The sequence below is a fragment of the Callithrix jacchus genome, chromosome 10 (assembly GCF_049354715.1).
Source record: "Callithrix jacchus isolate 240 chromosome 10, calJac240_pri, whole genome shotgun sequence".
In the NCBI taxonomy this organism is placed as follows: domain Eukaryota; kingdom Metazoa; phylum Chordata; class Mammalia; order Primates; family Cebidae; genus Callithrix; species Callithrix jacchus.
The window spans coordinates 79,354,421-79,380,457 of NC_133511.1; the positions used below are offsets into that span (position 1 = coordinate 79,354,421).

Consider the following 26,037-nt stretch of genomic DNA (forward strand, 5'->3'; position numbering starts at 1 on the left):
GCACCAGAGATCAGAAAGGTCTCCATCACCATTCCCTTGTCCTTGATTCCTCCTGGACTATTAGAAAGACTTTAAAATTCCCATCTCCTTGTATTCTATCCACCACACACAATCACCACTCTAGATAAATGTAATCATATTACAATCCTTGCTTTAAAACTACCAATGGTTTCCTTGGTGCTTAAAGGGAAGGTCTATACTCCTTAGAATATAGGCTTTTTTACAACCTGGTTCCAATCTACTTAACGTTATCTACTATCATGCTATACTTTTAACTCTACAGCTCTTAAATACACCTGCCACATTAAGCTTTCCTCTAAATATGCTTTTACACAAATTGTTCTGCTGCCTGTTCCCCCTCATCCTCCTTACCCCTGCGCTCCGCTCCACCTCCTTTTATCACTGGCAAATACATTAAGATTCTCCACACAGTTAATCATTTGCTCCTTATGCTCCACAGCACTCCCATGTTAACATATTTAACAGAACTAAATTGTAATTACTGTTTTGTATGTCTGACTCTCTCACTTAAATAACAAGTTTCTGTATGGCAAAGCCAGTGTCTTTGTTGGTGTATCCTCAGTGCCTAGCATAGTACCTGATACACTGTAGGTGCTAAACAAATATTTGAGCAAAGAGTGAATGAACTACCAAGATAACCAATTACAAGTAATAACCTCTTCCACTATCCAACTTACTTAGAACATTTTTTCCTTTAAAAAGACAGTAAAATCACCACTTTGGGAGGTTGAGGCAAGAGGATCATGAGGTCAAGAGAACAAGACCATCTTGGCCAACAAGGTGAAACCCCGTCTTTACTAAAAATACAAAAAGATCAGCTGGGCGTGCTGGCATGCACCTGTTGTCCCAGCTACTCAGGAGGCTGAGGCAGGAAAACCACTTGAACTTGGGAGGCAGAGGTTGCAGTGAGCCAAGATTGTGCCACTGCACTCCAGTCTGGCGACAGCGAGACTCCATCTCAAAGAAAAAAATAAATAAATAAAAATAAAGTAAAATAAAGTCTGTCCCTGACTTAGAGATTTACCAACCTATTCAAGTCAACAGTTCATGATTTAGCAGCTATTGCACCACAGAATTGTAATGCCAGAGTGCTGCCTTAAAGGTGGTTATGGTCTATTGGGAGTGATTAAATTGTTCATAAAGGCAAAGAACATTCCAAATAGCAAATACGCGTACCTAAGAGAAAGTGTTACAGCAATAGTGGAAGTGTAAAGAATTCAGAAGATGAATAAAATTCCAGTGGACTAAAACAGAAAAAGCTACTTCAAGGCCTTCCTTAATCTTAATGGATGAGCAAGACTGGGATGAGCAGAAACATGGGGAGCGCAATGCAGGCAGAGAGAATGTTACGCTAAGGAGAGAATGGCATCAGGTATGATACAAAGGTAGGAACATGGAAGATGGTTTAGAAGACCCTAACACACATATGACCGGAGCAGAAATTGTATTGGTAAACACTTGGAGGTAACACTAGAAGACAGATTATGGTCAAATGGGGGAGAGTCATGTGTAAATTTTACTCTTTAATAAAGAGTAAATTATACTTTTTATTAAACAAAAAGAAGCTCAGATTTTGTTCAAAGTTAGTTTGTTAATATTTTGCAGAGAAAATTTTGTTTGCAGGTCCAGAAACATGGAATTGGGAAATCAGAGGTTCTGTATACAGGTAGACTTTCAATGATAACAGCCAGTCCTACTACTGTCTTGCCATTCCTGCCCAGGATGCAGAGGGTAAAAGAATTCACAATTCCATCCAATTAAAGACTTTATTTCTTCGTCTCAAATTTCTTATATTCTATGGGAACTGTAATTCCACAATTATTTAGAATTTGTTCCCTTAAACTTCAGGTTCTAAGTCTCAGTTAATTATTCTGACAGAAAAGAGCTTTCCACTGAGTTCAGGACAAGGACTAATGACGGCAGTAAGGCCACATCCAATATGGTCTGCTAGATGGAGTAGCAGTAGTCCTAAACTGCCTTAAGAACCCAACCCTTGGAGGTCGAGAGATGTTCCATTAAGGGATAGATGAAACAAACAAAACAAAAAACCCCAAAGAAGTGCCTTTCAGTGGAATTGTAGTGTGGAGAATGATTTAGGTAAGAATTATTTGTGCTTTCCCACTTTGGATACATTTGTGTTTAACAAAACCAACAAACCCCAAAAGCCTGCTTAAAATTAAGCAGAGGAGGCCTTAGATAGATCTGACAATAGCAGTGTCTCAATATGAATACAGGACCACTGAGCTAAGATTGTTTGAATACTTCCAGCCTTATATTGCATCATCTTTTCTCACACATTCAAGTTCTCTCCTGTCCTCCTCATGTCTCTTATACACCAACCCAATCTAGCTCCCATAAAAGCGAACACACTTAATATTCTAATAAATTTTTTTTAATTTAATTTTTTATTGCATTTTAGGTTTTGGGGTACATGTGAAGAACATGCAAGATTGTTGCATAGGTACACACATGGCAGTGTGACTTGCTGCCTTCCTCCCCATCACCTAAATCTGGCATTTCTCCCCATGCTATCTAATAAATTTCTTTGAAGGGACTTAGGATTGGAATGGTAGGGGCACAGAAATGGTGGAGGAGGACAGTAACAAAATGGCTAACTTGGAAATCTCAACTTTTTTTCTCTGATCCCAGGAAAGTCTCAACACTTCCAGTGGGTTATGACTATTCTACTTATTTTTCAAGAGGAAAAGTAATATACTTGATGAGAAAATACAGCTACTGGTGTACATATTAGTTGAGAAAAAAAGGGTGCTTCGGTACACAGAAGCAGTTATTAAAGAAAAAAACAGATGAGCCTGGTTAGTTACTGTCCTACCAAAGTTAAGCCCAGTAACATAGACTATAGTACAGAGACAAATAATATGCGCTATTTAAGTGGAAATTTAAAATACCAGCTGATAAATGTAAAAGGAATGATTAATTCAAAAATTATCATTTTGCAATCCTTAATGAAATTACGGATTCAAGCAAAAATTATCAATTAGTATTTAAAATCTTTAGGTAATGATTAGCAGGGAGCTGAACATTCTTAGTGTCAAAATAATACCACATAAAGAAACAGCTTGATCTTCTAATGGAGAGATCAGGTTGTCACCCACAGATATGGTTTGGCTCTGTGTTCTCACTCAAATCTCATTACAAATTGTAATCTCCACATGTTGGGAGAGGAACCCGGTGTTTGGATCATGGGGGTGGTTTCCCCCATGCTGTTCTCGTGACAGTGAATTCTCACGAGATCTAATGGTTTAAAAGTATGTGGCAATACCCCTTTCACTCTCTCTCCTGCCACCATGTGAAGAAGGTCCTTGCTTCCCCTTCACCTTCTGCCATGATTGTAAGTTTCCTGAAGCCTTCCAGTCATGCTTCCTGTTAAGCCTGCAGAACTGTGCATCAAATAAACTTCTTTTCTTCAAAAATGATCCACTCTCAGGTAGTTCTTTATAGCAGTGAGAAAATGGACTAACACACTGACTAAGCCTTTCAATGTGAGTTACAGTTTATAGAAATTACAGAAGAGAGGGAATAAACTGAAGGACACACCAAGGAAATAATAGGGCAAATCGAGAAGTGGGACCTTCTACAAAACAACTGGCCCAGACTCTTCAATAGGACAGTATCATAAATAAGGAACTATTTTAGATTGAGAAATTTAACAAAACAAGCAGTTAGTTGCAAGATGTGGTCCTAGACTGAATCTTGGTTTAAAGAAAACAGCTAAAAGGAAATTTTGGGAGACCACTGGGAAATTTTAAGGTGGACTCATTCAAATAAAGTATTCTTAATTTTGTTGGGTATGTTAAAATATTTTTTAGAGTGGCATATTAAAATATTTAGAAGTGAAATATTTTATATATATATCAGATATATATATTATATATACACACATATATAATGTACTATTTTAAATGAATTTTATATGAGGTTAATAGTAAATAGTTACTAGGTCCTTACAATTATATGAAAATTCTTTTAGGAGTATGGCTCAATGATTTAGAGCACTGCTATTATCTCCCTGCAACAGAGAATGAAGTCTTCCCTTTCTCTAACTAATTTACATGTAGCTTCTCCATAAGTCATTCATTTACTATTTGAGAACCACTTATACCTAGGAACTAGGCCACATGCTAGGTATGCAACATGCAACTTGACTTCTTTTAAGGAGCTCACAGTCCATGACTGAACAGAGTATTATATAGCAAATTATTCTAAGGAACAATTTCACAGTGGTTCCAAGGTTTCAGAGGACTTTAAGGATGAATAATAGTAGACATGTAGAGAAAGAGGAAGTAGAGTGGGAAAGAAGTGATTTCTAGTAAATAATATTTGATTATCACAACTATCCTCTAATATATACAGAGTATTATACTCACTACAAAGATAAAGGCAATTGATGCTCAGAAAGGCTGAGAGACTTAAGACACTTGACCACTATACGCCTTACCATGGCCTGTAAGAACCTGCATCTTCTAATCCTACTTTATCTCTTCTACTAACTTTCATACCAACTACATCTCTTCAAATTTTCTCCACACTCATTATAACAGCCATGTGTGTGTTTTCTGTACCATAAATATAGTAAGCACATTTCTACTTCAACCCTTTTGCACTTGCTATTTTCTCTATCTAGAACCATTTTTTTCACCAGACCTCAGCTTGAATGTCTTCTTCTCAGAGGCCTTCCTTGTCCTCCCTATCTAAAGTAAATCCCAGTGCCTTCTCTCTAGGTCTAAGACCAAGTAGCTAAATCTCATTGTTTACAAAGTGACGGACTAGGGCACCAGGACCAATGCTTCACATATCAGCAATCCCATTGCTTCTAAAGCCCAAAGTCTCTGCCCCATCCCACACAAAAATCCTGTTTCTGGTTATTCTTCCTATGTAGCTCAGCAGCCCATTACTATTCTCCAGCAGTTCAACCAGGTAGGTCAATGATCAACACTTTTATCTTCATCATAAACACATACTGCAAACTTACTATGTACTAGCCACTGTTTTAAGTGTTTTTCATGTACTAATTCATTCTATCCTTACAAGAATCTTACAAAGTACTCATTAATGCTCCCATGTTAGAGGAAAGAAACTGAGGCACAGAGTTTTTAAGTGCCATGGCCAAGGTCATACAGCTATTAAGTCACAGGATTTGAATATAAGTAAACTGGCTCCATAGCCTTTACCCTTTACATTGCTATGTTATATCAAGAAAGACACTTTGTTCTTCTTAAGTGTCTTTTAAAATAAAAGAAGCATCTGATAAATCATATGGAAAAGTTCTTTTAATTCATAAAGCAAGCTACCTAAAACTCTATCATTTACAAAAGATAAAAGAATTTCATAATTTGTATTTACCTTAAAAATAAGCTATTATCATACTTTTAAGACATAAGTAAGCTACCAGTGCTGCTTTTTCTGCAATATTCAGAAAGTAATTTTTAATTCTATTGGGCTTCAATGATCACTACTATCCAATCATCCTGGTTTAAAAGCCAATAAAAGGAAAATGCGTATATAAACTCTACTCATGGAGTAAATGTGTGATTATTGCTACATCCTTAAGATTTACTGGTATTTTAAGATAAATATTATTTTAGAACTTAGAAAGGACAGTATCTGTCATAAAGTCACATGTAGAAAAGTGAGGCCAAAAGGCTATCTCTAGCTCCTCAAATGAATCTTCTTTATTAGCCCTGCCAATCCTAAAGGAATGTACATATATGAAACAAGTCCTGCCAATCCTACGGGAATGTACATATATGAATGTCCACACACACCACATGGGCTTTGTCAAAAATGAATTAGAACAAACTATGGCAGAAAAAGACAAATTCATATCTCTGTATCACTAGAGAATCTTATGGAATAATAATTTCTAATGGCCTTTTATCTGTCTTCTCAGATAAGTGCAGCTGATTTTGGTATTTATAGGTCTACTGCATAAGCACATGGTAATCATTTGTCAGAGTTTTTCTCAAAGTATTCAGAATGTATTCTAAATAAGATCCAATAGTTTTAATCTTTTTTTCAAAAGAAAATTAATAGAAAATAATGAAAATGTCTTACCTTCTATTCCCAATCTAATCTTCTTAAGACCCCTCTCCTTCAAAACTGACTTGGCCACATCTCTGTTTTCAATGTACTTGAAAAATCTATATAATTTTGTGCTATAAATAACTGGAAAGAAAAGACAAAAATATTGTGTTAAAATTAAAGGATTTAGAGATAAACTTAAATTTATCTTGCTCATCAAAGGGGCCTAACAGTCCTAAAAGCCCAAATAACGGATGCAGTAATGCCAAAGGATGACTAGCCAACATGACAGGGCAATATTCAGTATAGTTAATGTAGAAGCAAATGTCTACTTAAGTGGAAACAAGAAAAGCTTTGACAACCAATCAGGAAACCCAATCCATAGGAACAATCTCCTTCTGAAAGATACATCATCTATACATTTATCGGAATAAGATCTGCCCCAAGTTTCAAATAAGAAAATCCAAAGAAGATATCAATGTCAATCATTATCAAGCAAAGTAAAGGACTTTGCTAAGATTCCTATAAGGCCTAGTCTAGAGGTGGGGAAAAACTGTCTTGTCAAAGAGTACAAAACAGACACATTTTACATTTCATGGATTGAGCAACTATTAATAATTTCCCAAAATGCAAAGACCATCCCCACAAACTGTTTTCCATTCAGGCGAACAGCCCCATTTAATACTGATGTTAAAAATGGCAGATTCAAGCAAGTTCTGCCTAGGTTAGTCTGTTTAGAACAAACTGGCTTTGCAAAGGACAGACATTCCACTGACAACATGTTGAGTCTTCCAAATGTGCTGAGAACTTCAGGGAGTTAGACTGATGGATATTCCTCGCCTTCTCTCTTTCAGGTGGAGTTATCTCCCTTAAAAGATGAACTGCAAAGGTTTTTTCAAAAAAAGAAAAACACACTCACAAACCAAACATGCTGGTTTAAGAGCCAATAAAAGGAAAATGCGTATATAAACTCTACTCATGGGGTAAATTTGTGATTATTACTACATCCTTAAGATTTACTGGTATTTTAAGATAAGTATTATTTTAGATCTTAGAAAGGACAGTATCTGTCATAAAGTCACATGCAGAAAAATGAGGCCGAAAGGCTATCTCTAGCTCCTCAAATGAATCTTCTTTATGTTGGATCATCTTAACACAAAATAAAACACATTTAGACAACTAAGTAAACATGTTTTCAGGGCTTTTAAGCTTCAAAGCTTAAGATAAAAAACAAGAAAACAAAAAGAAATATATTGAAGTGGAAAAGTTCTACAATGGAAAAGAAAATATCAGGTTTACTATAATTCCTTTATCACTATAATATCATTTCTATGTTCTATGGTTGGCTGTACTTTCTTGAAGTCAAACCTTTTGAAAAGTAAAACATAAGTTTGTTCATTCCTTTTCCTTAACAGAAAATAATTTACTATATGTCTTTTAATTTTGACAACCTTTCATTTTTCTTGGGTTTTGTTCAACTTTTTATTCCACATATTATAGAAAAACATTGTCAGTAAAGAGCCTAGGACTAAGGAAACAGCAACAGAAATGTCTATTACTACAACTATCCACAAAGAAATCACAACACTCATTTAAGTACATCATGCAAAAGAAATATCTCAATGCAAACTCCGAAAAGTGCTATCATAACTGTGTTAAATAATCTTTCAAAAATCTCTTTTAGAAGTAAAAAACAATGCCATCTGGAGTCTGCTTTGTTTTGATTTTAGAAAAGTATATGTAAAATGGAAAAATCAGAGATAAAGTGTTTTGGTACTTCCTATATTAAACCCTAGTCCTTACCAAGTCAGCAGACTCGAGTACAGAAGAAGATGTCAGACTATTTTATTCAGTTCCTTGAGTCATTCTTTCAATTCTTCCTTATTTATGAAACTGGTCAAAAATACTAATATCAGATTCATCAAGAAAAATAATAAAAAAAAAAAGAAAAATGTTAGCATTTGCTGCTCATGATAGGCCATTTTGGTCAGAAATACCCAAAAGAACTATAGTTCTACAAAGCTTTATAAAGGGTCATTGTATCCTTGATGAAAATATATATTTTAAAAAGAACACCTTAGAACTCAATGTTATCCTCAAAATCAATGAGTTAAAACTTCTAAATTTATATAAAAATAAAAATTCCTTTTTTAAAAAACACTGCTTTTATAAAGGAACTAGTTATCCAGGGTGCTTTTAAATACAAAGAAAAAAATCTATCAAAATACAGAGAGTCTACAAAAAGCTAACCACTTATGTGTATGGCATGGGTACTGCATATTGTTTTGTATAGGCTTATATAATAAATACCTTGGGCATTGCGAGCCATGCAGTTTCTGTTGCAACTACTCAGTTCTGCCACTGTAGCATGAAAGCAGCCATAGGCAATACATAAAACTTTATTTATAAAAATAGATGGTGGGCTGGATTGACCCCCAGGCTACAGTTTACTGGTCTATGAAAAGAGTTCTTTCTTTATGAAAACAAGAGATAATCCATGATGATTCAGGAGAGAGAAAACATGCCAGAATACTTACTTTGTGAATATTCTTCTCCCATCTGTGGTGGATATTCTTCATCCCAATCAACCACATCATCATCTGTAAGCACCACTATATGACATTCCCGTTCCCCACTCTGAGCACTAGCTACCATGAGAGGGAGGATCATTTCTTCCAGATAAAATTCAAATTGTCTACGAGCACCATCATTTGATAACTCATGCATTAGGGCACCTGAAATGAAATCCACAAAATATCTTATCAAAACTTTTCCTAAAAAGAGTTCTTTTAGACATATAGAATCTTGTAAGAAGAAGGACCAATTAAAGGCATCCTACAGAGGCCCCCTCCTCATTTTACACATCATGAAATAACTTGCTTACTAAGATTACCAAACTAATTTGCAAAGTCAGAAGTCAGAATTAAAAGCCTATCAGAAATTAAAGTCAGAAAACTCTATCAGTAGCCTAGCATATTTTTCACTATACCATATTATCTTCCATCAGTATATACAATATGTCTTAAAGCATATCTTAAAGATACTTTTCAGGTTATCCACATAAACTGAAATAATTCGTATATTCCATCTCTTGCATGTTCTCCTCAGAAAGTTACAAGCAGAATATTTCAGTGCAGGTTGAGAGGTGAGGTGAGAAGCTTCAATAGGGAATAAGGTAGGCAAGAGGCCAAGCAAAATATAACACAATGCAGGAATTCCACAGTAAACTTGATACTAGAATTGAGGAAGCTGAAAGACAGACTTCAGCATCCTTAAGCATAGACATAATGAACGACTTCAGTTTCCTAAGTGCACAGTCACAAACTCACCTGCACTGACCTATCTTTTTTCTCTTTTTTGGGGATGGCATTCCGCTCTTCTCACACAGACTGGAGTGCAGTGGCATGATCTCAGCTAACTGCAACCTCCACCTCCCAGGTTCAAGCGATTCTCCTGCTTCAGCCTCCCAAGTATTTGGGGTACAGGCACCCGCCACCATGCCCAACTGCTAATACTTTTATTTTGGTAGAGACGGGGTTTCACCATGCTGGTCAGGCTGGTCTCGAATTCCTGACCTCAGGTGATCCACCTGCCTTAGCCTTCCAAAGTACTGGGATTACAGGTGTGAGCCACCGCACCTGGCCTCTTTCTTCTTGAATTCCTATTTAATGGAAATGTCCTATCTCCTACTGAAGATTCCAACATCTCAGGAACTACTGCTACTGCATTAGCCTGCAGAGCAAAGTTAAAGAAGCAACCATGGCAACCATATGCATGAGTGAGTGAGTGAGTGAGTGAGTGTGTGTGTGTGTCTGTTATAAAAACTAGAGAAGTGGTGAAGGAGGACACTAGAACTCAAATCTACAGTCTCCCAAGGGAGAGCTTTTCCTCCCTACAAGATGTCTCTCTAAGTATATATAACAATTAGCAATATCTAATATTTTACGATTAACATAATAGATAACTGATTAGATAATTAAATAATCTATATTGCTATTACTTAGCCATGTCTCTCTCTAGGCTTGCTATTTCTCACTACCATTTAAAAAAGTTATCTTTATAGACAAATACCTATATTTCAATACCTTCTCTCTCCCCCAATTTCTGAACCAATTCCAATCTGGCTTCCACTCTCACTATACTACAAAAGTATTCTTGCCATGGTCTCCAAATGGACTTTATATTTTTAAAGACAATAATAATCCTTTGGACCTCATCTTATTTGACTTCTGTTTAATCTCCTAAACTGGACCACTCTTTCTTGAAACATACTCATCTCTAAGAATCTCTGATACCATTATCCCTGTTTTTTTCCTCCTCCAGGCTGTTCTTCCTCAGTAACCTTTGCCAACTGTTTCTCCTGCAGCTGTTCATTAAATACTGGTATTTCTCAGGACAATTTTAAGTTCTTTTCTTCTTTTTCTGCTTTTATCATATGCTGACAATTCCCAAATTTATTTCTACTAATTCAGTCTTCTGTATTCAAGATGCATTATATTTAGCTGCTTTCTGGAAATTTCCACTTGGATGCAATCTCACAGGTAGTCAAACTCAATACAACCAAAATTGAACTTACCGTCTCTGTCTCTCTCCATAGTATTTTTCAAATCAGTAAATGGCATCACTATCCACCCAAGTTCTCAGAACCAACTCAGTACAGTGTTAGGCATATAATGGGAACTTAAATATTAGTATACTAAATGAATAAATCCTTGATTTCTCCTTTACCTCCTAATTCAAATAATTCCCCAGGTCTTCTTAAACATACATCGAACTGTGTTATTTCCTTCTTTTGGCAGATATTTACCAAAGTTAGCTACAAAATCTCCTAAGCCATGTACTTTTCTGCAAGGTGACCTTGACATCTCCTCCCAAAAAGTGAAGTCTAGTTCCCGTCCCCTTTAATTAGATTTGTCATACAATTTTGTAACCAGAGGAGCATGGCTGAGGGGAAAGCACATGATACTGAAGGCGAAGTCAGAAGAAGCCTTGCAATTTTTGCCTTGGTTTCTGGAATGCTTGCTCTTCAAATGCTTCCTTTCTGAATGCAGCCTCCAGGATTTGAGAAGCCCAAGTCATAGAGAGGCTACACATAGGTATTTTGTTTGACATTCCTAGCTGAGTCTAGCCTTTGAGTCATTCCAGTCCTGGCACCAGACATGTGAATAAAGCCTCCAGCATTGTGAGCCACACCAGCCCATTAATTCTTCACAAATAAGGCCTCAGACATTGTGAAGCAGCCATAAGCCACTTCTGCTGTGTCCTGTATAAATTCCTGACCCGAGTAATAAAATGGTTATAGTTTATGCTAACTACTGCACAGCTATAGTTAACCAGACATATTCCATCCCCTTGCCTCCATCCTGATTCTGTTCATCATTAACTCTCACCCAAAATACTACACAATCTTTCTGATTACATTCCCCCAACATCTGCTTTTGCCCCTCTGCAATTCATTTTCCCCACAGCAGCCAAATCTAATTGTCTCTGCTAGTCTAACCCTCTCATGACTTATCCTTAAAATAAGTCGCAAATCCTCAACTTGGTATGGTGAAAAAGAATGTCATAAATCAGTGTGTAGAATCAATCCTTTAATATATATTCTTTAAATATTATCCATAGACTGATGACTCCCACTTACATCTAGCCAACATGTATAACCTATGCTTCACTCAAAATTTCTACTTAGATATCTAACAAGTATTTCAAACTAATCTTGTTCAAAATCAAGCTTCTAGATTTTTGCTCCTCATGAAGTCTCCTTCATCTCAATTAACAGCAATCTCACACTTTCAATTAAAGCTCTCTTCTCTTTTCCACTCCACATTCAATTGAAGAGGATCCTGGTAACCCAAACATTCAATATGACTAGAATCTGACCACTTCTCACTGCTTCCACTCTAAACCAAGCCTCACCATCTCAGACCTGGATTTTGGCATTGACTCCCTAATTGATCTCTGCTTTTAGCTCAGTTCCCCTTTTGGTCCATTTCTAACACAACAGCCAAAAGTGATTCTTTTAAACCTTGAGTCAGGTCAGGATTATAGCACTGAACAACTCTACATTTTCTGTGTGAACAGGGCCCCCATGAAATGGTACAATGTGACAGCCTAACAGATCACATCACCCTTTTTTGTTTTTGTTCAAATCCCTCCCTTATCTTCCAATCTCACTCAGAGTAAAAGCCAAAAGATAAAGGCTCTATATAACCTAGATCCCTTGTTACCTCTCTGACTACATCTACTACTAACTCTCACTCACTGCACTCCAACTATCGTGGGCTCTCTGATGCTCTCAAACATACCAGACAAGCTCCTTCATTGTGTGTATTCACTATTAACCTCTGCTTGAAATTTAACATTTTCATTTCTAGTGAGTTTCTCTGGCTACTCTAACCTCACTTTTTTCTCCTTGGCACTTATCACTAACATACCACATATGACTTACTTACTTAATTTCCCAATAGAGTGTAAGTTCCATTAGAATACAAAGTTTTGCTTGGTTTGTTCATGCAGAATCCCCACAACTTAGAACAGTGCTTAGTACAGAGTAGAGTCATTAAATATTTGTTCAATTAATAAATTTTGTTTTCTCTTTACCTCTCTGAGCTTATTCCTCACCACTCATACTCCATTCCTCTGCTCTAGCCACATTTGCCTTTTTTTGGGTTCCCTCAATATGTCATATTCCCACCCATTTGAGAATCTCTGCACATATCATTTCTACTCCTTGTATGGCCTTCTTTGCCATCCTTCAGGTCTCAGCTTTAATGGCACTAGATAATGATTCTCCACAGACCCTTTGTCATACACTTCTCATAATAACTAATTTCTTCTCTGCATTTTTCATAGCTTTTATTACTTGTTAAATGTCTGTCCTTCCCACTAGTCTATTATCTCCACAAAGGCAGGGACAATGTCTGTCTTTGTTCATCACTATATGTACTATACGCGTGAAACTCATAAAAAGCTTGATTAAGAAGGAAGAGAAGAAAGGACAAGTTAAATGGTAAACTAGAAATAAATAGTTGACCAGGACGCAAAGGCACAAGAATGACATATAGTGGACCCTGGGAAGTCGGTAGGGAAGGCTGGGAGGAAGGTGAGAGATAAAAGACTATGTACTGAGTACAGTGTACACTGCCTGGGTGATAAGTGCACCAAAATCTCGGAAATAACCAGTAAAAACTTACCATGTAATCAAAAAACACCTGTATCCCTAAAACTATTGAAATAAAATTTAAAAAAAAATTTTTTAAGGTGACACTTAAAAAGGTAGAAACTGTCAGTGTAAAGATAACATCTGAAGCCACAGTGATGAACAGCACCACTTAGCATAACTGTAGATTCTGTGAGAAAGAAACTAGCTAACAGTAGAGAACAACCACAATTCCAAGGATCAGGAATAAGGATGTCAAAAAGCCAAAGGAAGGGAGAGTCAAGAAAAAAAATGAGTATTAATTAAGCCTAAAGGAAATGTCTTTATTTTTTCTTGAGATAGGGTCTTGCTATGTTGTCTAGGATGGTCTCAAACTTCTGGGGTCAAGTGATCCTCTCACCTCAGCCTCCCAAAGTACTAGGACATGAGGCACCACGTCCAGGGAAATGCCTTCAAAGACAGAGATGCCAGAATGCCCATTAAACTTAACATTGTTGAAAATCTTCTAGCCAATTTGACAAGACAAAATAAAAAGGTATAAAAAGTGTTACTTATAACACAGACAATTAACTATGAAGCATATATGAGGATTAACTAAAAAACTGTTAGAAACAAACAGGGTTCTATGAGGTGACTTAATGTACAAAATTCAGTAACCTTATTATATATTAGCAGTTAGAAAAGTTAAACATATTCTACACATAGCAATAATAAAAACACAAAATATTAACAAGACCAGAGCAGAAACTATATGAAGAAAATGATAAAAACTCTACCTAAAGACACAAAAGTGTGAATAAATGGGAAGACACAGCATTTGGAACTATATGTTAATTTTTCTAACAAGCTAACTTCAAATTTTTTTATTATTATACTTTAAATTCTGGGGTACATATGCAGATCGTGCAGGATTGTTACATAGGTATATATACATGAAATGATAGTTTGCCACATCCATTCCCCCTGTCACCTACATCAGGTATTTCACCTAATGTTATCTCTCCCCAATTCCCCCACCCCCTGCTATCCCTCCCTTAGGCCCCGCACCCCCTAACAGGCCCCAGCATGTGATGTTCCCCTCCCTCTGTCCATGTGTTCTCATTGTTCAATATCCACTTATGAGTGAGAACATACAGTGTTTGATTTTCCGTTTTTGTGTCAGTTTGCTGAGAATGATTGTTTGCAGCTTCATCCATGTCTCTGCAAAGGACATGAACTCATCCTTTTTTATGGCTGCACAGTATTCCATGGTGTATATATGCTGCATTTTCTTTATCCAGTCTATCATTGATGGACATCTGGGTTGGCTATTGTAAACAGTGCCACAATGAACATACATGTGCATGAGTCTTTATAACAGAACAATATATAATCCTTTGGGTATATACCCAGTAATGGGATTGCTAGGTCAAATGGTATTTCTAGTTCTATATCCTTGAGGAATCAGGAATCGCCACACTGTATTCCACAATGGTTGAACTAATTTACACTCCCACTAACAGTGTAAAAGTGTTCCTATTTCTCCACATCCTCTCCAGCATCTGTTGTCTCCAGATTTTTTAATGATCACCATTCTAACTCGCTGTGAGGTTGTATCTCAATGTGGTTTTGATTTGCATTTCTCTAATGACCAGGGATGATGCATATTTTTTCATGTTGTTGGCCACATAAATGTCTTCTTTTGAGAAGTGTCTGTTCATATCTTTTGCCCACTTTTTGATAGGTTGTTTGTTTTTTTTTCTTGTAAATTTGTTTAAGTGCTTTGTAGATTCTGGATATTAGCCCTTTGTCAGATGGGTAGTTCACAAAAATTTTCTCCCATTTTGTTGGTTGCCAGTTCTAATGACTGTTTCTTTTGCTGTGCAGAAGCTCGTAAGTTTAATTAGTTCTCATTTGTCTATTTTGGCTTTTGTTGCCACTGCTTTGGTGTTTTAGTCATTAAGTCCTTGCCCATGCCTGACTTGTACTGAATGGTATGGCCTAGCTTTTCTTCTAGGGTTTTTATGATGTTAGGGCTTATGTTTAAATGTTTAATCCATCTGGAGCTAATTTTTGTATAAGGTGTAAGGAAGTTTTGGCTTTCTTCACATGGCTGGTCAGTTTTCCCAACATCATTTATTAAACCCAGAATCCTTTCCCCATTGCTTGTTTTTGTCAGGTTTGTCAAAAATCAGACGGTGTAGATGTGTGGCGTTACTTCTGAGGCCTCTGTTCTGTTCCATTGGTCTATATATCTGTTTTGGTACCAGTACCATGCTGTTTTGATTACTGTATCCTTGTAGTATAGTTTGAAGTCAGGTAGCATGATGCCTCCAGCTTAGTTCTTTTTGCTTAGGACTGTCTTGGATATGCCAGCTCTTTTTTGGTTCCATATGAAGTTTAACGTGGTTTTTTCCAGTTCTGTGAAGAAGGTCAAGGGTGGCCTGATGGAGATAGCATTGAATCTATAAATCACTTTGGGCAGTATGGCCATTTTCACAATATTGATTTTTCCTAACCATGAGCATGGAATGTTTTTCCATCTGTATATGTCCTCTCTTTTTTCCTTGAGCAGTGGTTTGTAGTTCTCCTTGAAGAGGAACTTCACATCCATTGTTAGTTGTATTCCTAGATATTTAATTCTCTTTGTAGCAATTGTGCATGGGAATTTACTCATGATTTGGCTCTCTATTTGTTTGTTATTGGTGTATAGGAATGTCTGTGATTTTTGCACATTGGTTTTGTATCCTGAGACTTTGTTGAAGTTGCTTATCATCTTAAAGATATTTTGTGCAGAGATGATGGGGCCTTCTAAATATACAATTATAAAGCAAGTTCTTAATGAACTACAAAGAGCCTCAGACTCCCACAAAATAACAGTGGGAGACTTTAACACTCCACTTTCAATATTAGATCAACGAGACAGAAAATTAACAAGGATATCCAGGACTTGAACTCAGATCTGGACCAAGCAAACTTAATAGACATCTACAGAACTCTAGACCCCAAATCCACAGAATATACATTCTTCTCAGAACCACATCACACTTACTCTAAAATTAACCACATAATTGGAAGTACATTACTCCTCAGCAAATGTAAAAGAACGGAAATCATAACAAACAGTCTCTCAGACCACAGTGCAATCAAATTAGAACTCAGGATTAAGAAACTCACTCAAAACCACACAACTACATGGAAACTGAACAACCTGCTCCTTAATGACTACTGGATAAATAATGAAATGAAGGCAGAAATAAAGATGTTCTGTAAAACCAATGAGAATGAAGACACAAGGTACCAGAATCTCTGGGATGCATTTCAAGCAGTGTCTAGAGGGAAATTTATAGCACTAAATGCTCACATGAGAAGTGGGGAAAAATCTAAAATCGACACCCTATAGTCACAATTAAAAGAACTGGAGGAACAAGATCAAATAAATTCAAAAGCTAGCAGAAGACAAGAAACAACTAAGATCAGAGCAGAACTGTCTCTGAAGGAGACAAAGACACACACAAAAAAAACCCTTCAAAAAAGATCAACAAACCCAGGAGCTGGTTTTTGAAAAGATCAACAAAATAGATAGACCACTAGCCAGACTAATAAAAAAGAAAAGGGAGAAGAATCAAACAGATGCAATATAAAATGATAAAGGGGATATTCACCACCGATTTCACAGAAATACAAACTACCATCAGAGATTACTACAAATACCTCTGTGCACATAAACCAGTAAATCTAGAAGAAATTGATAAACTCCTGGACACTTGTACCCTCCCAAGACTAAACCAGGAAGAAGTTGAATCCCTGAATAGACCAATAACAGGGTCTGAAGTTGAGGCAGCAATAAATAGCCTACCAATCAAAAAAAGTCCAGGACCAAACGGGTTCACAGCCAAATTCTACCAGATGTACAAAGAGGAGCTGGTACCATTCCTTCTGAAACTATTCCAAACAATATAAAAAGAGGGAATCCTCCCTAACTCATTTTATGAGACCAACATTATCCTGATACCAAAACCCGGCAGAGCCACAACAAAAAAAGAAAACTTCAGGCCAACATCCATGATGAACATTGATGAGAAAAATCTTCAATTAAATACCGGCAAACTGAATGCAATAGCACATCAAAAGGTTATCCATCACAATCAAGTAGGCTTTATCCCTGGGATGCAAGGCTGGTTCAACATATGCAAATCTATAAATATAATCCATCACGTAAACAGAACCAAAGACAAAAACCATATTGAGATATGATTATCTCAATAGATGCAGAGAAGGCCTTCAAAAAAATTCAACAGCCCTTTACACTAAAAACTCTCAATAAACTATGTATTGATAGGATGTATCTCAAAATAATAAAAGCTATTTATGACAAACCCACAACCAATATCATACTGAATGGGCAAAAACTGGAAGCATTCCTTTTGAAAACTGGCACTAGACAAGAATGCCCTATCTCCCCACTCCTATTCAACATCGTATTGGAAGTTCGAGCTAGAGCAATTAGGCAAGAAAAAGAAATAAGGGGTATTCAATTAGGAAAGGAGGAAGTCAAATTGCCAAAAGTTTTTTTCAATGAGAAGGTTTTTGAATGTCTAGAATAGACATAAGTCATATTTGAGCATGTTTGAGCCTGAGGATTAATATATGAAGAGAGGGAAAGACTGATGGTTCCAAAGGAGACAACCAGTGGAAGAGGGTCCTAAAAATGCACAAGGGAATACAATAATTAATTCAACAAAGTCAAAAAGATATAGTCTCTGTCCTCAAGTCCAAATTAGTTTAATGCCACAAAATGAAAAAGAGTGCATGAACCAGAGAGAGAGAACATGCAAGCAAACTGTGTAATTTCTTCTTAAATTAAGATATAAACCCAGATATTTTAGTGCAACATGCCATTCCAAATATTCAGCAAAGGCACATATTTGCAAGAAAAAAAATTTACTTTTGGACTCAACTCTACTTCCATTTTTATAAGACCACTTCCTTCTCTTCAAATTCTATACAGTTAGTTTTTAAAACGTCTTTGAGAATCTCTTAATTTTTAGTAACATATATTACAAGTAATCTAGAAACAACTACAAATATTACTGAAAAGCTAAAAGTCTAGGATAATCACATTACACATATCACCTTACTTTTAATCCATAATAAAAGATACTTAATAGTAATGACAAGGTAGAACTACACTGCCAATATCATAATGAATGGGCAAAAACTGGACGCACAACAAAAGATTGCAGAACTAAGAGATTCACATCATCTGTAAAAAATTTTATTTTTTTTCCATCTCTGCAAGTCACCAAAATTCAACATCAAATTATATAAAGATTAATTTAAATGGTCCTATGAATAAAGACACAAAACTTGAAATCAGGGATCTACAATGCTCCTGGTTTCAACTAAAACCATTTTTTTAAGATGTGAAAAAACAGCAACTTTGGCTGGGCACGGTGCTCACGCCTGTAATCCCAACACTTTGGGAGACCGAGATGGGTGCATCATCTGAGGTCAGGAGTTCGAGACCAACTTGGCCAACATGGTGAAACCCCGTCTCTACTAAAAATGCAAAAAAATTAGCCAGGTACACTGGAGGGTGCCTGTAACCACAGCTACTGGGAAGGCTGAGGCAGGAGACCTGCTTGAACCCAGGAGGTTGAGGTTGCAGTGAGCCAAGATTGAGCCACTGTACTCCATCCTGAGTGACAGAGAGAGACTCTGTCTCAAAAGCAAATAACCCAGCAACTTTGTTCAAATGTACAGTTGTATGTTCTGGCTATGCAACAATCTACTGGATCTACTATATTTCCAAAGTATACCTACTACATCTTTAGTCCAAAAACCTCAGGTCTTAGAATTTTTTGTATTACCATGTAGGATGATATCCTGGGCACTATGGAAGATATACATAATTCCCAAAAACAATACTCTCTACTCTTTCTAAATCATTCAGTTCATTCTTTACTACCTATTTCCACTGAACACTTCCAGTCTTCTAGCCCACAATGACTTCCCCTTCCTCTGAACTTCTCCAACCACTTAAGTGCTGGAGTCACTTGAAGATATTTAAGTATCTAAATCAACATTTGATACATCATAAACTATTTTGACTTTTTTGCACATAATCACATCTTTTCTCAGGGTTGGCATAACAGTGGGAGTAGGGGTGCTAAAGAAGTGATGAGAGAAGAATCAAAGAGATGAGATTACAAAGTTCTAGACACTACTTTGAGACTATATTTCTAGTTCTTGGATCAAGTCCTATGTGGAAATGAGGGCTAGACACTCAATCTAGGATCTTTAATGATAGGTATTGTTTCTGAGATTTGTGTTTTCCATAGTGCTCAGAATATTATCATATGTGGTAATACAAAAAATTATAAATATTTGGATGATGTGATCAAAGAAACGAAGCCAAATGACCATACTTGACCAAAGCCAAGTATCCAAATTATAAAACTGGTAACAAATAAATAATATAGAAAACAGTCTAAGAGGAAATCTGGGAGGGTTTGTCAAAAAAGAAAATTATTAAAATTGAAAAAACATTTGGAGAATTGCACAAGGAGATTATTAAGATCTTTGCAAACTTTCATTAATAATCTTTGTGGTACTAGAATGCTTTATAATTCAATTAAATACTTTGTCTAACTAAGTAAACAGCACTAATTTCAGGCTTTTGTTCCAATATATAGTCTAATTCTACAAACCACCCACACACAAAACATCATACTTACTGAGATCTCTACATTTAATAGTACTATATTCAAAAGAGATACAAAGATAGTCACATGCTTCTCTCAGTTCAGGAATAGATATGCCATCAGGACAACGGATTATTCCTGTTTTATAGTAATCCTGGGGAAAAAAAAGAAAAGAAAGCATAAAATATCTGGAGCACAAGGTAGCCAAAACTTATTATTAAGGTTGGACTGATAACATTTTCAGAAACAGCAGAGAACTGTGACATCTCTGAATTGTGGAAGTTTAAACTTAGATGAGACTTCAGTTCACCTACTTTTTCATTTTACCAAAAGGAAAATTCAGGTCCAAATGAATCCACTGACTTAACCTGTCATACAATTACTTAAAAGCAAAGGTAAGATTAGAACGTAGGGCTCCCCATTACCTAACTAATGTCTTCTCTTATGACATCATATCAATGCATATGTATTTTCCTTCTACAAGTTGTAGTTCTATAAAACTGTCATAAAGTTTTCAATTTTTTTTAATAAAGTAAGGAAACTGAATGATATGTTACCTTAAATATTACCGAGATAATTTAATAAAATTTGAGGTTTTTAATACAGAATTATACTCATATTCAAGTATTAAAATACATAAAATAAGATGTACCATTAGATATTCTTCTTCTAATATATCCTTTGATGATTCCATAGTATGACAAGCAATACTAATTATTTCCAAAATCTACTTAACAAGTTAAAGAACAACCCCAGAATTACAGATACGTTACTTCACAGATGAGTGATAAAAATTATTTTCAATTCCATGAGAGGAAATATGGAAAGCTTAAAAAAGCACTTTTTTCCCAAAATTAAGACCTGCTTCGGCCAGGCACCATGGCTCATACCTGTAATCTCAGAACTTTGGGAGGCCAAGGCAGACAGATCACCTGAGGTCAGGAGTTCAAGTCCAGGCCTGGCCAACATGGTGAAACTCTGTCTCTACTAAAAATACAAAAACTAGCCAGACATGGTGGCACATGCCTGTAATCCCAGCTACTCAGGAGGCTGAGGCAGGAGCATCACTTGAGCTTGGGAGGCAGAGGTTGCAGTGAGCAGAGATCGTACCACTGCACTCCAGCCTGAGGAAAAAATAAAAGAAAGAAAAAAAAAACGGTCTCAAGCTTTCTGAGGTTCAGAACCTAAGTAACCAGTAACACAATTTCTAAGGTTGCTGCATCAATGGAAGTGAAACATCTTCTGGTACTTATATGAATACTCACCTGATCAAGATCAACTATTTTCCCTAACTGTCTTCCATCACAGAATCCTCCCTTCCCCCAAACTATTTAAGAAAACTGTATTTTCAGACTGTGGCACAAACTGTCAGAAACTATAAATCAAATCTTTTTTTTTTTTTTTCCAAGACAGGGTCTCACTCTGTCTGGAGTGCAATGGTGTGATCTCGGCTCACTACAACCTTCCCCTCCTGGCTCAAGAGATCTTCCCGCCTCAGTCTCCCAAGTACCTGGAACTACAGGCATTCCACCCAGCTAATTTTTGGATATATCTTTTGGTAGAGTTGGGGTTTTGCCATATTGCCCAGGTTGGTCTCGAACTCCTGAACTCAAACCACCCACCTGCTTCAGTCTCCTAATGTGCTGGGATTATAGGCATGAACCACCACACCCAGCCTTATAATCAAAATCACTGAATTTAAATTACAAGTAGAGACTCGGTATGATAAATTAAAATATTTTTCCAAAAAAAAGCTTAAAATCTAAAAAAAAAAAACAGTTTTACAACAAAGATGTCGGCTGGGCACTGGCTCACACCTGTAATTCCAGCACTTTGGGAGGCTGAGGCAGGAGGACTGCTTGAGGTCAGCAGTTCTAGACCAGCCTGGGCAACATGGTGAAACCTCATCTCTACTACAAATACAAAAAATTAGCTAGGTGGGTGGCATGTGCCTATAGTCCCAGCTACTAGGGAGGCTAAGGTGGGAAGATCACTTAAACCCAGAAGGTTGACGCTGTAGTTAACAGTGATCACACTATTGCACTCCAGCCTGGGCAACAGAGTGAGACCCTGTCTCAAGAAAAAAACCCCAAAACCAACAACAAAAAAAGATGTTAACAAATACATTTTGAAGATGACTTTTAGATGTTTCTAAGTTTCCACATTGCTAGTTATATGCCATAAAATAATAGAATCAGTCATATTCACTCTCAGATAGTAAAAATGATCAAAATACTGAATTTAAGAGAATTAAAGAGAAGTAAATATGACTTCAGATATGTTAGTAAATACCTGAAAGAACTGTGTATGCAGACCTAAGAGTTTAATAATCTCTTATCCTATCATCCTGAAGGTCATCAAATTTATTTGCTTATATCATATTATCTGTATGTACTAAAATAAAGACGAGAGCACAGCATGTTGGCTCAATGCTTGTAATCCCAGCACTTTGGAAGGCCAAGGCAGGAGGATGGCTTGAGCCCTAGAGTTCAAGATCAGCCTAGGAAACATTGTGAGACCTCGTCTCCATAAGAAACAAAAACAAAAATAATTAGCCAGGCATAGTGGCGTATGCCTGTAGTTCCAGCTACTCAGGAGTCTATGGCAGGAGGATTGCTTGAGCCCAAGAGGTCGAGGCTGCAGTGAGTTATGATCGTGCCACTGCACTCCATCCAGCTTGGGTGAAAGAGCAAGACCCTGTTGCAAAATTAAAATTAAATGAAGATGAATTAAATGGTATTTAAGGAAAAACAATATCCTGGAATAACTCCAAAGACAAATTCAAATAGAATTCTGCTTCTAATCCAAGTACCTACCAAGAAGGGGTCTTACGATTAAGTCAATACTCATAAGAACCACTCACCAGAATAGCTCGAAACACAGTAGAACCAATTCCCTCTGCCACCTCATACTCTCCTTTCTCATTGGGTCGTGTAAAGTTATGTTCTCGGCCAGATCCAAACATCCTATGATAGCAAATAATTGAGAAATATTTCAATAGAATACTTCCTTCAAAAGGGAAAACAGATTTCACATACAAAAATAAAAAGGAATTACATCAGTAAATTAGTTCAAGAACTTTTATCATTAATTTATTCTGGTAAACATCATAAATGAAGGAATATTAAAAACATTTTCTTTTTGATGGTAAGGAACACTAGTATAGATTTCCTGCAAGCAACAATAAAATAAATGACAAAATTCAGAAGCTAAAGAGCTTTCCTACCCCTTCTCCTCAGAAAACACCACCAACCAATTAATCTAAGGGAAAAGGTGAGTTTTTAATACCAATTTTACCAGGAAGAAAAAAAAAGGGAAACTATGTTATCTGTGGTTTTTCCTTAAAACTGCTATTTTCATTGTACAGTTAATGCCATAATGCAGCACACAACGCAAACTAAACTGAGACAAAGTAAGATGATACAGGACAAGTCAGGTTGTTTTACATTTCACAATCTTAACTATAAATGTAACAAATCCTACTCAAAATTCTTAGGCTTGCATCCTATAACTGAAAAACAAGCAGTCAAATGGTGGGGTAGACAGCAGTGAAGAAATAGGATAATGGCAAGTTTAAAAAATAAATTAAAAAGCTCTTAATTTTTATATAAGAAAAATACAAATGACTTTAATTTTTTTTCAAGTCATGTTGTTGGCCGTTTAACAGTAGCTGTTTAGAAAAGAGGCAATTTGCAAAATATGTCCTTAACAATAAAAAATGTACTCTAGCACTCTCCAGAAAGTTTAAAAATCATGATTAAAGAAAGATGAACCTCTATATCCTATGGTACTACTATTCCCAAAGTAAATATGGTTGAACTAAGTATTCTATTCAGTAGTTTCCTAATTCAAATAGATTCCTCTTTTGTTGTAACACAGGAAACTATGAACAACAAAGCTTTTTTATGTCAAAGTTTCCAAAAGAATGCCAACTGCTTTTTACAGTTCCCATGAATATTAATTTTCATCCCCAAAGACACACTTTAGTCAACTGACATAAAAAAAGCCTTTGCTAATTGAAAGAGAAGAAAAAGAAGTTAGTCTTTCAGGAATCAAATGCCATCATTTCAACTTTTTACAAAAGGGGAAAGCTATTCTTTTCACATCAATATGAATACTTTAAAAACTTTTCTTTTTAAAGAAAACATAACCTAACAACCAAAATTTCAAATATCTACTTTTTTTTTACTGTTTCTATATATCTCATGTAAAAATATAAAGTATTATTAACAGTGTCAAGTCATATTCCTGATAACTTCTGTCGACTATCCTCCGCTGTAATACTAAAAATACAAAAAAAGCCTATAGTTCAAAGATTATTTTTCCACGGGTTAAAGCATAGTGTCAACGTTGAAGGAAAAATATTTAGTTATTCAAAAATGTATATAAAATCACAATGGCAGCATTTATTCTGTATTATGAGACAATGGCAAATCACACACACACACACATCGCATATGCAATCTAGAAAATTACAAGATTTTATCTCATGTAAACTTCTATTTCATGCACATGCCCTTTGATTTGATATTAGTGTGAACAAAGATACCGATTTTACAATTAAAAGGTATACAGTTGGGAGGCTATGGCAGGTGGATTATCTGAGGTCAGGAGTTTGAGACCAGCCTGACTAACACGGAGAAACCCTGTCTCTACTAAAGATATAAAATTAGCTGGGCATGGTGGCACATGCCTGTAATCCCAGCTACTCCAGAGGCTCAGGCAGGAGAACTGCTTGAACCCAGAAGGTGGAGGTTGCGGTGAGCTGATCATGCCATTGCACTCCAGTCTGGGCAACAAGGGTGAAACTCCGCCTCAAAAAAAAAGGTATACAGTTTGGACATGTTGAAAAGGCAAGTCTATATTGTCTATATCCTTCTTAGACTGTGGTTCCCATAACTGCAAACTTTAAATTGATCGATTACTCTGGACCAGCACAAATCAGAAGATGACAATTATCTCCTTCATTTTGCTAACTATTTGTTGACATTCTCCCCACTTTTTTTTTTTTTTTTTATCAAACTGACAATTCATGCTGACTTCACAGCTAAACAACCTGTTGGGGATATTTCCCCCTTCAAACAATGCTGATGTCTATATTTTGTGATTGAATGAGAACCCAAGTACAGGAAACATGTTATCATTGCTAAACTCACCTGGTTAGATTCAATTTATAGTGTCAATCTATAAAGATATTTTAGTATCCTGACTTCAATAACTAATATATTTGCTATTTCTACTGGTATTACAGTAGAAATAAAACCAAGTTCAAGCTCTTACTTTATCACTTTCTAGCTGTATTAACTTGGGACATGTAATTTAGCCTCCAAAGCTCAGTTCTTTCATCTGTAAAACAAATGTTACATTTCAACAGAGAATTACTGTAAACCTTAAATGAAAAAATAATGGCGATAAAAGCACCTTATAATTAGTAATGCAAATAACTGCAACAATACAAACCTGCCCAACATTGTATTTGGCTGTGCAGTAAAAATGGATGGGTCTACAACAAATCTAGTGTTATCCACTATTAGTGTCACTCGTTCTGACGTTCTTATATTCCGAGCTCCTTCTTTTGCATTTTCATATACAAACACCATCTCCCCAGATGTCTTACAACTACCATCTGAACTTGACTGACTACTGTTTCTGCTGCTGTTCCCAGTACTGCTAATGGAACCATTTGGGGATGCTTTTTGAGGACGTGGACTGCTTGGACGAGAGGAACTGTGATCTTTTTCTCGTTCTGAAATAAAGATGTTAAACAAAGTTATGCAAATTTTCTTTTAAAAATTCAGGATGTATATATATCTTTTTAAATGTTTGATTTAGAAAAGTTGTTTTAAGTCACAGCATTTCCACTTTTCAATTTCAAATAATATGTTAACAGAACACCATAAACATTCATTTAGTTCCTAGGAATAAAACCCAAAACATTAAAATGTTTTCTAAAATCTTTATTTGTAGACTTTTTAAAAAGATGTATAGCTGACTAATGCTAACGCAAACTAACATCAAAACTAAGGAAGCTTTTATTACTCCACTTAAAAACAGAAACCCAAGGAACCTCTCACAAGTCAAATAAATATGCTTTGAAAGTTATTACAGTAAAAGATTAATAATAAGAAT

The 26,037-nt window shown here is 36.1% G+C and overlaps 1 protein-coding gene across 35 annotated transcripts in view; it reads right to left on the bottom strand.

The window, feature by feature from the left end:
• The window catches only part of BTBD10 (BTB domain containing 10), a 75,653-nt gene that overhangs the window by 2,967 nt on the left and 46,649 nt on the right, over window positions 1–26,037 (bottom strand). For all 35 annotated transcript variants that reach the window (XM_035265878.3, XM_078340595.1, XM_035265874.3 and 32 more), the window contains 5 exons: window positions 25,369–25,654; window positions 22,772–22,874; window positions 19,942–20,062; window positions 8,601–8,798; window positions 6,097–6,207 (listed from right to left, as the gene is read on the bottom strand). In XM_035265878.3, coding sequence (XP_035121769.1) covers window positions 6,097–6,207; window positions 8,601–8,798; window positions 19,942–20,062; window positions 22,772–22,874; window positions 25,369–25,654 — 819 coding nt within the window. The remainder of the gene's footprint in view (window positions 1–6,096; window positions 6,208–8,600; window positions 8,799–19,941; window positions 20,063–22,771; window positions 22,875–25,368; window positions 25,655–26,037) is intronic.